The 13,855-nt window shown below is 33.8% G+C and overlaps 3 protein-coding genes across 3 annotated transcripts; 1 reads left to right on the forward strand and 2 right to left on the reverse strand.

Moving 5' to 3' along the window:
- Positions 1–3,706: 3,706 nt before the first annotated feature.
- LOC149553675 (uncharacterized) lies at positions 3,707–7,048 on the reverse strand. Its single transcript, XM_089790362.1, has 6 exons — positions 6,982–7,048; positions 6,738–6,805; positions 6,537–6,590; positions 6,372–6,442; positions 6,233–6,263; positions 3,707–3,898 (listed from the first exon to the last, which is right to left on the reverse strand). Exons 1-6 carry the CDS (start codon positions 7,046–7,048, stop codon positions 3,707–3,709), a joined length of 483 nt encoding a protein of 160 aa, XP_089646488.1.
- Positions 7,049–7,641: 593 nt separating this feature from the next.
- LOC149553676 (two-component response regulator ORR3-like) lies at positions 7,642–8,636 on the forward strand. The gene is made up of 6 exons (XM_089790363.1): positions 7,642–7,819; positions 7,960–8,036; positions 8,088–8,102; positions 8,195–8,272; positions 8,371–8,441; positions 8,543–8,636. The coding sequence occupies exons 1-6, from the start codon at positions 7,642–7,644 to the stop codon at positions 8,634–8,636; spliced, it is 513 nt and encodes a 170-aa protein (XP_089646489.1).
- Positions 8,637–11,999: 3,363 nt separating this feature from the next.
- Positions 12,000–13,438, reverse strand: LOC149553677 (two-component response regulator ORR9-like). Its single transcript, XM_089790364.1, has 5 exons — positions 13,357–13,438; positions 13,100–13,159; positions 12,385–12,458; positions 12,219–12,289; positions 12,000–12,117 (listed from the first exon to the last, which is right to left on the reverse strand). The coding sequence occupies exons 1-5, from the start codon at positions 13,436–13,438 to the stop codon at positions 12,000–12,002; spliced, it is 405 nt and encodes a 134-aa protein (XP_089646490.1).
- Between the last annotated feature and the right edge of the window lie 417 nt (positions 13,439–13,855).

Below are 13,855 nucleotides of genomic sequence, written 5' to 3' on the forward strand. Positions count from 1 at the left end.
TGAAATATGAAACAAATATAATCAAATGAATTAAATTAACATAAAACAAATGTACCTCTACAAAGCTCGTATCATGCCTAGCCTCAGAGTCCCTTGTGAATGTCGATGGTCCAATAGAAAATTGATGCACATGCATAATTTTTTTGTCAATCCTTCCTTCAAATGGTTACTTAATAAATATATGTATTAATTTAAATGATTAAATTGATACATATCTTGACTCATTGATAGGGAAAAAAATGAGGCCAGGGAATCTGTACTAGGGCCACCAACACTCTTATCCTGGAATTTGAACAATGTCAATACATGCTAATCAATTAGTCATTCACTATACATACAAAATATGATTGAATTAGTTTATTATAATTCTAATTTACATGTGTGTAAATGAAAATGTGTCACTCAGGAACTCATCAGTGACTAGCCAATCATCCATACTATCTCCAGCATGATTGCCAAATGTGCATAAGTATCCACATGATGTGCACATGTGATCGTGAGGCACAAAAAGCTCCTCCTTAACTAATGGACTCATGCAATGAATGAGGGTCTACATCAAAGAATTAATAGTCCCTAGAGTGCTGGTCTCTACATGTTCTTTCACAACTGAAGGAATAATCACATGCTCACCCTATGGCTTGACAACAGGTGCCCTAACTACATTAGGGTCATGAAGTGCCCCCAACCTCTCAAATGATAACCCCCCACCTCTACCTTGATATTCTAATATATCAAAATAATTAGGGATCTCCCCAAGGACAAATTTATAATATATATTCTCTAAGAAATACATTGGAACTTTGTGATTATTGCAGGGAGGGGCATCAAAGACCATCCACCATCTATCCAAAAAGTTATTTCTAATACCATCATGTATGCACCAATGGATGGAAAACCTTTTCGTTGTATGTTTAACAATATCTTGTTCTCTAAGCTTTTTAAACAATGCAAAAATGATACTTTTTGGTATTTTTTTTAACATCTTGATATGATAATTTTTTTGCATAATATCTTCTTTGTTCATCCCTCTTAACATGTCAAATATCCAACTGACCACTAACAAAAGCTACATGGGTCATAATGGACTCGAGGGAGGATGCCAATTGTGCTCTCATCGGATTGGTTTGTCCACAATATTTCAAACTACCAATGAGTGCTTCTAATTCATTTTTCCCCCACTCTATTTCAATCATTATGTTGTCTTGGGTGCAATGAGGAGGTCTTCCAATCGGTGCAGGTTGTGAAATTTCTTGCTCTTGTTGTGGAGGGTTTTTGTTTTGATTTTGTTGATCTAATTGGGGATTTTTTGATTCATTATACACATTTTTTGATAAGAAACCAATTGCAATCTAAATAAATAAACAAATTTAAAGAAAAATTGAAAAAAACCTACAAAACAATGTAAAAACTTAGAAAACAATACAAAAACATATAAAACAATGCAAAAACAAGAGTAGAAGACATACGATGTGACCCCGATCTTGAACTTCGACGACGAGGAGGCATTTTGAGGAGGTGAGTGACAACATTCTCTAATTTCTTCAATTTGCATGCGCACTGTGAGGAGAAATGAAAAAGTATAAAATGGGTCATGGGTTTGCAGCTCATTTATAAAAATTCTTACTTTTAGAAAGCGTGTACGTGCTAGTGCGCACACGCTATAGCGCATATGCGCTTTTGAAAATTTAAAAAAAAAAAAAACTTTATGTGTCATGTTTTTGGCACCACAACTTAGTGTGCATACCCTTAATGATGTCCCAGAATTCCTGAAAGAACTCAACTGGAAAGACATTAGGACCAAGAGCCTTTCCCTTAGGCATGCCAAAGACCACCTTGTCCAGCTCTTCTAAAGATATTGGTCACATGAGATAATTATTCATTTCTTGAGTGATAAGGGAAGGAATACAAGACAATATAATTTTTTTTCATTATCAACAGGAGGAGAGTCCTCAGAGAAGAGGGTAGAAAAGTACCAAGTAGCCTCCTGGAACAAAGCTGGCAAGGAAGTCAGTTGGATACCTTGAGAATTAACCAAAGAAGAGATATTGCTCTAATTCTAATGAGATTGCACTATTTTATGGAAAAAAGAAGTGTTTCGATCACCTTCCTGGAGCCAATCAACTCTAGCCTTTTGCTTCCAAAAAATTTCCTCTCGAAGTTCCCATTCTTCTAGAGCTCTAGAAGAAAGGGATTCAACCCTTCCAAGATCCTCTAATAAATCTCGATCTCTAATTTGCCTTGTGATAACATCAAGATCTTCCTAAGCAAGCCTCTTCATAGAGTGAAGATTCACAAAACATTGTCTATTCCATATCCTGAGCTTCCTTTTCACATATTGAAGACTTTTAGAAAATGAAAACATAACAGTGCCATATGTAGGAGTGCCATCTCTCCACCAAGATAAAACAAAATCATGAAGAGAGGAGTCATGAAGCCACATCAACTAGAGCTTAAAAGATGGACGCTTAGGAATACAAGCCCCAGTAGTAGAAAATTTGATTGGCCAATGACCAGAACCCCTCCAGTGCAAGATTTTCAAAGAGAGAGTAAGGGTGCTACTAACCCAAAAACAACAAATAAGAAATCTATCCAGACATTCTGAGATAGCATCAATTATAATCCTTCAATTATTCCAAGTATAGAGACCATTAGAAGGCTTAACATCAGAGAGATGCAAAAGCAACGTGTTGCCAAAGAAGAGTAGAAGAAGGCCCCAATATAGCCAAACCACCTTGCTTCTCCTCCAAACTTAAAACTGAATTGAAGTCCCCTGCTAACACCCAAGGATGAAAGGGGTGACAATTTCTAACATATTAAATATGCCTCCAAAGTTCCTTCTTTTCCACATAATCAACAGGCACATACACATTAGTAATTATGATTACCTCTCCTGAGTCCAAAGCAAAAGCCACCATAGAGAGATATGAGAGAGAAGACACCCAAAAAAGGGGAGAAATTTTCCATGGATCCCAAAAGATAGCTAAAACACTAGCACTATCCATAGCCCCAACACACTGGCATTGCCCATGAGTCCAAATACTAGAGGCATGTCGGACCATAGACTCCGTAGAGAGCTTAGTCTCTTGGATACAAAAAACATCAGGAGAATGATTAACCACCAGATTCTGAATAGCCTTTTGTCTAGGGATGCTATTCAACCCCATAACATTCCATGAGAGAATAATCATCATTAAGTAGAATAGAAAAAATGAGCATTCAATGGTTTCACTGACCTAGACTCTATCAATATATCTCCTGTGAGTTTAATCTTCTCTTGCTCTATTTTGCACCCACTCCTTAGAGGAGTAAAGGAAACCTACTTAAAGGGTCTATGCATCAACCCCAAGGGGAGAGGAGACCCGTTACCCTTACCAGATGTTAGCACATCCTTAACAAAGTTCGCCAGAACAATGTCATTATCCTCTGACACCACAGGTGTAACTAGAGCATCTGACATAGGATCTATAGGGACCTCACAATTATGATGTACTACAACCTAGGATGCCCCACAAGAATCATTAGGTGAAAGTCCCTCATCTGGGCAAACTGGGTCAGAAGATACACTAGGAGGAATACCCTCCTTTAAAACCATACTATCCAGACCCTCAAAGCGATTAAAACTTGAATCAAATATTCTATCTTTCAAAGGCCTCTTATGACCATGCCCCTTAGCTCGTGGGTGAGCAAGAGTAAATCCATCCTTATCCTACATTTGAGCCTTTCCCTTTCTGAGAGCATCTGGCTGATACTTCCCCTTGGTTGTATTATCCATCTGAGCTTGTCCTTTCCCTATAGTATTTTCCAAACCACCACCATTGGCAGCCGTAGAACCATCCACTCCTTTGGAAGTCAAGTTGCTAGGACACTGACGCTGTAAATGAGCATACTCATGACATATCTGACATCAGAAAGGGAGGGATTCATAATCTAACAGTTGCACCCAGGAAGAAACCCCAAATTTTCAAAGAATTTGGTAATGGGTTGTTCAAATTAATTTCAACACAAATTATAGCAAAAGAAATAACTTTTTTATGGAGGGATTGATGCGCAATCGTAGTCAGCTTTCCTAGCAAAGAAACAATTTGATGGAGGATGTCTTCTTACCAAAATTCCAAGGGAAGGCGAGGCAAGTGAACCCAAATTGATACTGTTGAAGGGAGATCCTCATTAGAATTAAATCTTGAATGCCAGGGTTTGACAAATAACCCCACATGGTTGTAGAAATAAGGGCCTCCTTTAAAAACACGATCACGATCGGACATGTATGAGAATACAAAAAAAAAAAGCTATTCCTTGCTAGCATGGTCTCCATATCTCCTTCCACCTGCCATGAGCGACAGATCCACACCTCAAGATTTCATCTTAGAGCTCTCCCTTGAATAAAATGATTTAGATCTCATTGCATGCACAATTGGAGAAGAATCATCTGTCCTCACCAAAATAGAAAAAATCACAGGCCCTGCCATGTGAACAATAAAAACCCCAATCCAAAATTGTCTGCAAATGCTCTCCAAAAATTGGAACCCACACTTAACTTTGTTCAACAACCGTCAATCCAATAAGAATAGGGAAGAATATCAGCAAAAGGGGCAAACAACAAACATGGGCTAGGGATTGAGCCCTAGCCCAGCCGACATCCATCATCGCTCTCGCTCTCTATTTGTTACAAATCAAATTAAGGAGCCCAAAAAATCAAAAGATCACTATTTATATAGTTGTTCACCACTACCCAAACAATTTTTAGGTTGTATATATTCCCTTGTTATAACAAATTTGCTAGTATGTACATTTCATTTTACATTCTTTGAGCTTGTTACAATTTTACGCCTGATAGCTGAATAGGCTTCAATATGAAGTCCTCTGAGCCTTGATCAACACATCTATTCATTTACAAAATGATTTATTTGCAAGGAACATTTCAAAACCCAATAAATTATTCATGTTTCTCATGTCCCCTCTTTAACTCTGTCTAGTAGAGACTTGTGAGTCAGCTTATTATGGGGTCTTGTAGGTTGATAGGTTTGGATAGAGACTTAGTATGGTTATATAGTGTTGAGAATTTGGTGTTCTGGCAATTGCTGTTCAGTTTGGAGACTTGCCTTGTTTTAGGAGGTAGTTCCTAAAATTATGTGGTTATTCCTACTTTTTTGGAGGGATGATCATGCCCAAGGTTGGATCTTGATGAGATGATTCCTCGAGTTCAATTTCAGAGGAATAGGGTTTGTTTCCTAAGTTTTAGGAGCATCCTAATATTTTAGGTATGAGATTGCCAGTGGATCCTTGATTTTCGACTTCAGTCACAGACAAATGACATCATAATTTCATGGTTTGTTGTGTCATTGGGGCATTTTGTAGCTACTTGGGTTATATTTTTAATATTTCCTAAGTTAGCGTTTAATAATTAAATAAGGCTAAGTTATAGCCATTTTGGAGTAATAAGGTGGTTTTGGCCTCATTTGGATGCATATTTCTTGGTGTAATAGCTCGTTGAAAAGGTCTTGAACTTTTCTTCTAAATATTTCTCTTTTGGCTCAGAGCATTTCGGTGAACGAATTTATTTCTATTGGAAAAAAAGTCATTTTCTAGATCCCTAACCACTTGAAAAATGAGAAATATATTATTTTATAACCTAACACCACATGGAGACATTTTTAGGGTTCGAGTTAAGTATTGTGGGTTATAAGGAGGTAAAGACAAAGTTCTAAGACATTATTGACATATTACATCTTGTATTTGTGATGCCAACCCCACCTGCTTTGACTATTTGGGACGTAGCCCCCAAAACAGTCATTTGAATTTGTTGTAGTCAGAAGCATCTTGGAGATTGTGCATTGTTTCTTCTGGGGAACACAGTATTGAGTCAGAGTTTTAGCTAGAGTTTGGGCATTCTATCCATGTGTGGGCATTTTGCAGCTGCAACCCCTAGCAGCCATATTCTTTCCCACGTGCAACATTTGAGAGTTGGAACCTAGCCATAGCTTCCTTCTAGGCTCATATTTCTTCTTAACGCTTTCAGGTTTGGTTTATCCTTGATTGTAATCATCTAGATATTATTGTAAATCTTCATCTAGTTACAAATTAAGGTTTATATTCAAAAATCTGCTTGAAGCGAAATTGCTTTGATTGTTTTTGGAATACATTTTCAGAACTGTTTCATGTTATTGTACTTTTGTTGTTTCATGTTATTGTACTTTTGTTATTACTTATTGCAAAATCATCAAAAACATCTAACAATCAAACCCTTCTGCAACTTCCGTCTAGCTCTGTAAGAAAATTTTAATAAACAGGAAAAACAAATTTAAAAAATAATAAAATTCAGAGATCTTTCAATGTTTTGATCAAAAATAGTTTTAAATGGTATAATTAATTACCTGCTTATCCTAGAAAACACGTTCTCAGACGAGATGATAACAACTGGATTCTCCTTCAGCTTCGATGATTCCTGCTATTCAAAATTATCTATCTCAGATTTCATTTTACAATTATAAATATACCTCAATTACCACATTCTGAAACAGGGGCCATAAAAAATTCACCTTAATTATCTTGAGCAACTCGTAGCCAGTGATTATCATGTCCACTTTCGGCTTCTGTATAAAAAAAGGAGAAGAAAAAAGACATTAAAAGGTGTTTAATAGTATGATTTGATTTGGGTTTTCTTAATCATGTAAGATACCAAATGTATGATATTCTCTGGTTTAGTTGACAATACGTTAATTCATTATGTTGATGTGCACAGTATTGTTGGTCTCATTTCCTAATTCCAGGAATTCAAGAGCTCTTCTTCCACTATCAACCGTGGTCACTGCAATAACATGTTTCGATTCGAATTTTATAAGGAAACATACTGAAAAATTAATTCTCTTCATTAGATTAGTTTTTCAAATTCTAAATTTCGAAGGTTGAAATACGAGAACATATTCAAAATTCGTTAATCAACTCATTTGATATGGCAACAATATAAAATTTCAAAGTCCAAACCTTGGTAAAGAGAGACCTTGAGCAGCTTCTCCAAATCTTTCTTCTTTTTCCTCGTAAACTTTTCCATAAAATTACTTCCATAATTATGTCGAATGTTTGGTATGTAGTTATTCTATAATACTGTCATTTCTGCCATATCTCAATAAGATTTATTGAGAGAGAAAAAAACAATAGAAAAATGCAACTTGTAGTATTAAATAAAATCTTAAGGTATCATGTAAATAAGTGTAAATGGATTGGTATCATGTTATATTCACGTCACGAGTTAATCATCTACTCTTTTCTAGGTTACGTAATAGAAGTAGAATTGGATTTTTTTTTTCTGGTCAACCAATTTCGCATTTCGTTCACGATTTTCAGGTGATTTTGACAGATTTTATTATAATAGCAAAATTATTATTATTTTTAATTGGACTGAGGTAAATGCTCGTTTGAAGCATTTGATGGCGATCGAGAATGACACGTTTCCAATCTCTGAAGGAGATGCTCTTCTTTACCAGCTATTTACGTGGATGCCTTCTTTTCTCTTTATTCATAATGTCCCTATAAATGCATTTCTAACTTCCCTGCCATCAAAACATAAGCGCACGCATTTATCACCGGAGTTTCAGATTGCCATTATTAGATCGAAGTGAATTGACGTGTATTTTTATCATTGAAATGGCTCAATGTATTTCTGGGGAGCAGTCCATTATAATAGAGCAAAACAAAATGACTTCAGCTTTTGATAATTTCGACAAAGTTCACAACACATCCCAGATTCATGTACTTGCTGTGGATGATAGTATTACGGATCGAAAACTTTTGGAGAGGTTGCTTAAGATCTCTTCTTACCAAGGTTAGATTTTCATATACATATTCATGTCATATTTGGATCTCTGACTTCTATAATTTAGAAAAATATTTTAGGTCGATCTTTAATATGTAAGAAAATTGATCTTTTATTACAAAATTTGCATTAAAACTCTCCAACTGCAGTTACCACGGTTGATAGTGGAAGAAGAGCTCTGGAATTTCTGGGATTAGAAGATGGAAACAATACTGTACGAATCAACGTAACCAGCTTTAACTTGTTATTATACCTTAATGTATCGTTTTGTGTAAAGAGAGAAAATCATACGGTTGTCAATCTACTTATGGATTAATGAAACCCCAATGAAATCATATAGAATATCTTGTAATATCATTTGTTTTATGTTTCTTTGCAATACAGAAGTTGAATGTAGATATGATAATAACGGACTACAGCATGCCAGGAATGACTGGCTACGAGTTGCTCAAGAGAATTAAGGTGTTTTTTCTCCTGTCCCGTGTTTTAGATTTCCATGGATTATGGTTTGCTTTTTAATGATAAAAATAAAATCTGAGATAGATAATTTTGAATAGCAGGAATCATCGAAGCTGAAGGAGATTCCAGTGGTTATCATGTCGTCTGAGAACGTGCCTTCTCGGATTAACAGGTAATTACACCATTAAACTATAGTAGAGTTTGATCAAAACCTAAACAATTTATCGGGTTTTAAAATGTTCGTTAGAAATAATTGATTTTGTAAATGAACAGATGTGTGGAGGAAGGCGCAGAAGACTTTATATTGAAGCCTGTGCAGCTATCAGACGTAAAACAACTAAAAAACTACAGAAGATTGGGGAAGTAGATTTTTTTAGGGCTGCCGAACGTTTCATAAAGAGAGTAAACGATGACTCTATACAAACGCAAGGCAATTTGTAATTGTTTGAAGTCTTAAAAAGTTTAAACAGCTACAAATTTCATGGCAGATATTTGTAATAACGTGTAGTTTGAAAAAAAACAATAATGAGTTTTTATTTTTCATTATGTTTTTTTCAAATAATATGACACAATGAGTCATTAAAAAATAAATATTAAGTAGAAGAGAAAATTATATATATATAATTTTAACAGTTTTCTATGATTTTTTTTGTTTGAATTAAAAAGATGAAATGTAAATCTAGTCTGCTGGTTGAAATTTTTTATTCATAAATTTTAAAATTTTCTAAAATATGACTATTATTGGTCAACATTCATGACATAGGATTCAATAACATATCTAAGCTTGTACTTTCGAAGACATCTACTTATAATACTTTCATATTTTTAGGAAAATAAATTTATTTTAATTTAATTCGTTTGTAATTATATAAAAAAGAAATACAATACAAATCTCATAAGTATCTGGAGATTAATGGAAGATTCAATAAATAACTAGAATAAAAATGAAATTAATTTTCATTTTAGAGTGGAAGAGGCACAAGATCCAAAATTGTAAAACATATCAATACATGTTAGAAAAGAGGAATTAATGCCAACTTTCAATTGAAGCATAGAAGGTTGAATATTTATTTAGGATTTAAAAATTTAAAGAGAAAGAATGTTGAATTATTAAGAAAAAAAAAAAACATAATACAAGGGGTTATTTAATAGGTCAAAATCTTACTGCACAATGGTTGCAACACTTTTATAAGACTCTTTGACACAACCGCATGATCTCATTAGGGACCAATTATTTTTGTCATGTATTGAGAAAGACTCAAAGGATCATATGCTCAATCAACTTAGACATTACAAACTCATAACACAAACGTTCTTTCTTATTACATTGCATACCTATGCCAATTCGGGGTTACTCAATAATCCTTCCTCTATCCAATGGACATAAACTCACTTATTTTCCTGACCTTTGGGATCAAAATGAACATATTCCTACCTTAAAATTATTGCCATAGCCAAATTCATAATTGTTTCTTCACAAATAGACGGAATGGCTACTATCCCTAAGACACAACCACATGATCTCATTAGGGACCAATTATTTTTATCATGTATTGAGGAAGACTCAAAGGATTGTATGCTCAATCAACTTAGACATTACAAACTCACAACACAAACGTTCTTTCTTACAACATTGCATACCTATGCCAATCAGGGGTTACTCAGTAATCCTTCCTCTATCCAATGAACATAAACTCACTTATTTTCCTGACCTTTGGGATCAAAATGAACTTATTCCTACCTTAAAATTATTTCCATAGCCGAATTCATAATTGTTTCTTCACAAATAGATGGAATGGCTACTATCCCTATTCAACAGGTATTTTGGATATTTTTCTAAGAATTTTGACAATTTGTCCATACTAATTACCATTCAAGATACACTATTAAAAGTTCTTAAACATAGACTAGAACCAATTTTAGATTCCCTAAGGTGATAGGGTAACCTAATATGAGGACATGAACTTGATTAGGAGCACAAAAACCCTATTGCATAGCTTCAACCTCACATAACCAATGATGGAAAAGTGTTTTCACACCTCCTATGCACCAAATTAATAAAATATTAGTGTCCATCCCCTTTCAATTGAGATCTATACCCCAATTTTATTGTTTTTTCCTTAACAACTAGGCCTATCACATAATGATTTCAGGCCTAGGGCTTGATTTCAAAATTTTCAATCCAAAGGGACTATTCCAAAACCATGCAGATATCATAGTACATCGTCAAACTTGGAATTTTTTCTAGGGGAAAGATAGGTCAATTCCTCCTTTGAAGATAAACCTATGGTTATGGTAGATTTAAGAATAGTTTCTCCAATTTGGTTCTAACTGATCAAAACTCAATGAAAATTCATGAAGCTACCCTCAAATGAAATTTAATTCATATATCTATCAAGACATATGAACTGGTCGATCCTTTTTATTTGTGCATGTATGTACGAGCCAACTTAAAATGTATAATATTGTCATTACTCGATAACAAGAGGAATTTAAAGTTGTTTTACAACCATATCAACTACCTCCAACAACCAATTCAAACTAATGAGCCATTGGAAGGTAGCTTGCAAAATTTGGCCAAATTTTCACAAAAGTTACATTGAAATTTTGTAGCTTTTTTTATGTCCTAACTTTACCCAACTTCTATGACTTGAATTGAATTAAGCATGTGAAAATAAGTTTTACAATGTAAATAAAACCAAATACGAGATTTCACAGTAAATTTGGGTGTTTGACCCAAGTTGACCTATCAAACCATTACATGCCAATTTAGGACCTTTAGGGTTTAAGCATTAAACTTGTTTCAAAAACTACGTCCAGATTAAATAATAAAAACTTCTAATAGTTTTTTAAATGATTATATTTTTTGTATTTGATAAATTGAATTTAAATAAATAATATATATTAATCTATTTAAAAGATTTTAGTTAATATTATTTTATTTAAATTAAAAATTATTAATAATCTAATTTGTTCACATAAGATTATATTTTAAATCTTCATTTTTAACTACTATTTTTCTTTTCCTATTTGTTTAAAAAGGAATTATTTGTCATCTCCACATTAGCTCATGTTCTAATCTCTATTAATTTAACTTTTGATTTTCAAAATTGAAATAGGTTTTAGTTTTTTAAAAAAATTAATATATATTTTATATTAGTTTAGTTTTTTTTGTTTAAATATTGTTTTTAGTTTCTATAATTTATTTAATCTCTAGAATATTTGTTAGTCTTTTATTAATTTTTCATAATAGATTTTTTAATAGTTCTTTTTTTATTTAATATATTTCTTTTCATATTTGATAAATTAAATTTTAATAAATAATATTTTTTAATCTATTTAAAAGATTTTAGTAAATATTATGTTATTTAAATTACAAATTATTAATAATCTAATTTGTTATCAGCATTGGAAGCACAAAAACATCCTAAGATTTCAGTGGTTATCATCATATATGTTCGCAAATTAATAAAAATTACAACAAAGATCATTCTTTATATATAAACAATAGCAACCATATTCAACTCACATATATGATAGACCAAATGCATCATGGGTCAACATGTACACCTATAAGTGTATATCCGTGTATTTTAATCTTCCTTATATAATAAGACTGTTTGTTCAAATATCTTCCCCAAAAGTTACAGGGGCAATTTAAACTGTTTTAAACTACAAATTGGCTTGAATTTATAGAAGGAAGGGGTTTATATGTCGTTTTAAGAGATGATTAACATTCTTGAATAGTCTCAATATTGTTTCCAGACCTTCTGTACATTTTGAGTAGTTTTACGTCTGACAGCTGAATAGGCTTCAGTAGAAAGTCCTCTGCACCTTCATCAACACATCTGTTCATTTACAAAATGATTTATTTGTAAGGAACATTTCAAAGCCCAATAAATTATATATGTTTTGATCAAAAATAGTTTTAAATGGTGTAACTAATTACTTGTTAATCCGAGAAGGCATGTTCTCAGACGACATGATAACAACTGGAATCTCCTTCAGCTTCGATGATTCCTGCTATTCAAAATTTGCGATCTCAGATTTCATTTTACAATTATAAATATACCTTAATTACCATATTTAGAAACAGGGGCCACAAAAAAAATCACCTTAATTATCTTGAGCAACTTGTAGCCAGTCATTCCTGGCATACTGTAGTCAGTGATTATCATGTCCACTTTCGGCTTGGAGAAGAAAAAAGACATTAAAAAGTGTTTAATAGTATGATTTGATTTGGGTTTTCTTAATCATGTAAGATATCAAACGTACGATGTTTTCTGATTTGAGGAAAAGAGGGGTAAAAATTTATTAAGACAGAAAGGAATACAACAAGTAGAGCTCAACAAGGAGCTCGATCCTAAGCAACAAGATCATCAAATTCTTGCACCATCTCAAAGGAAAGTTGCCTCCTATCCATAATATTCCAACCTGGATCATGACTAGAAGCCCATTTGGCTAAACAATTAGCAACTCTAACCTAATGAATTAAAAAGAGGTAGAGAAGAGAATAATTTGATTAACAATAGTGGCCAGCGGCCAACTAACATCCTCAAGCTCCTGCAAAAAAAGCAAGTTCACCACCACCTGGGAATCAGACTCACAGATAATCTTATTCCATCCCCACAAGCAACATTGTTCCACAGCATATAAAATAGCCTGAGCTTCCATGAGATTGTTAGTAAATCACCCTTATGAACCAAGAAAAAGAATTTAACATCACCAGAACTACAACGAGACCACTCCCCCAATACTAGCAAGCCCTGGATTCCCCCGAGAAGAACCATTAGTGTTAATTTTTAGAACTCCATAGGGAGGAGTGGTCTCATTTTCTGATTCTCGATTCCAGGAATTCAAGAGGTCTTCTTCCACTATCAACCGTGGTAACTGCAATCATATGTTTTGGTTCAAATTTAATATACCAAACATATTGAGAAATGAATTCTCTTCATTAGATTAGTTTCATAAAACTTCCAAATTATTTTTCAAATTCTAAATTTCGAAGGTCGAAATACAAGAAAATATTCAAAATTCATCAAACAACTCATTTGATATGGCAATAATCTAAATCTGAAAATCCAAACCTTGGTAAGAAGAGACCTTGAGGAGCTTCTCAATAAGCTTTTGATTTGTAAGACTGTCATCCAAAGCAAGAACATGAGGCATTGCTATATTGCACGGATTAATATGAATGAGTGGGTAGCGGGAATTGAACCCGCATCATTAGTTTGGAAGGCTAGGGGTTATAGTCAACGTTGATTAATGTCTCTAATTCAGAATGGAACATGAAAATCTCATTTCATTTGGCTCCTCCATGAGAGAGATAAAAAGGGAGGTCTGAATTGAAATTTGAATGGATGTTATTTTCCTTATATGCCGAGATAGAATTGTGAAAAAATAAAGCACAAATTTAAAAAATTTTCTCAGCACGTGAAGGTGCCGAGTGCCAGTTTTTCTCGGCACCTTAAGGAGCCGAGTGGCAGGAGGGTGCCAAGGGAGCTTGGCACCTGAAGGAGCCGAGTGAGCTCGAAACTCAAAGGGAATTCGACACCAATGGATGCCAAGTCAACTCGGTAGTGTGGA

This window comes from Cupressus sempervirens, chromosome 6 (assembly GCF_028749045.1).
Source record: "Cupressus sempervirens isolate cs-2001-9-10 chromosome 6, ASM2874904v1, whole genome shotgun sequence".
In the NCBI taxonomy this organism is placed as follows: domain Eukaryota; kingdom Viridiplantae; phylum Streptophyta; class Pinopsida; order Cupressales; family Cupressaceae; genus Cupressus; species Cupressus sempervirens.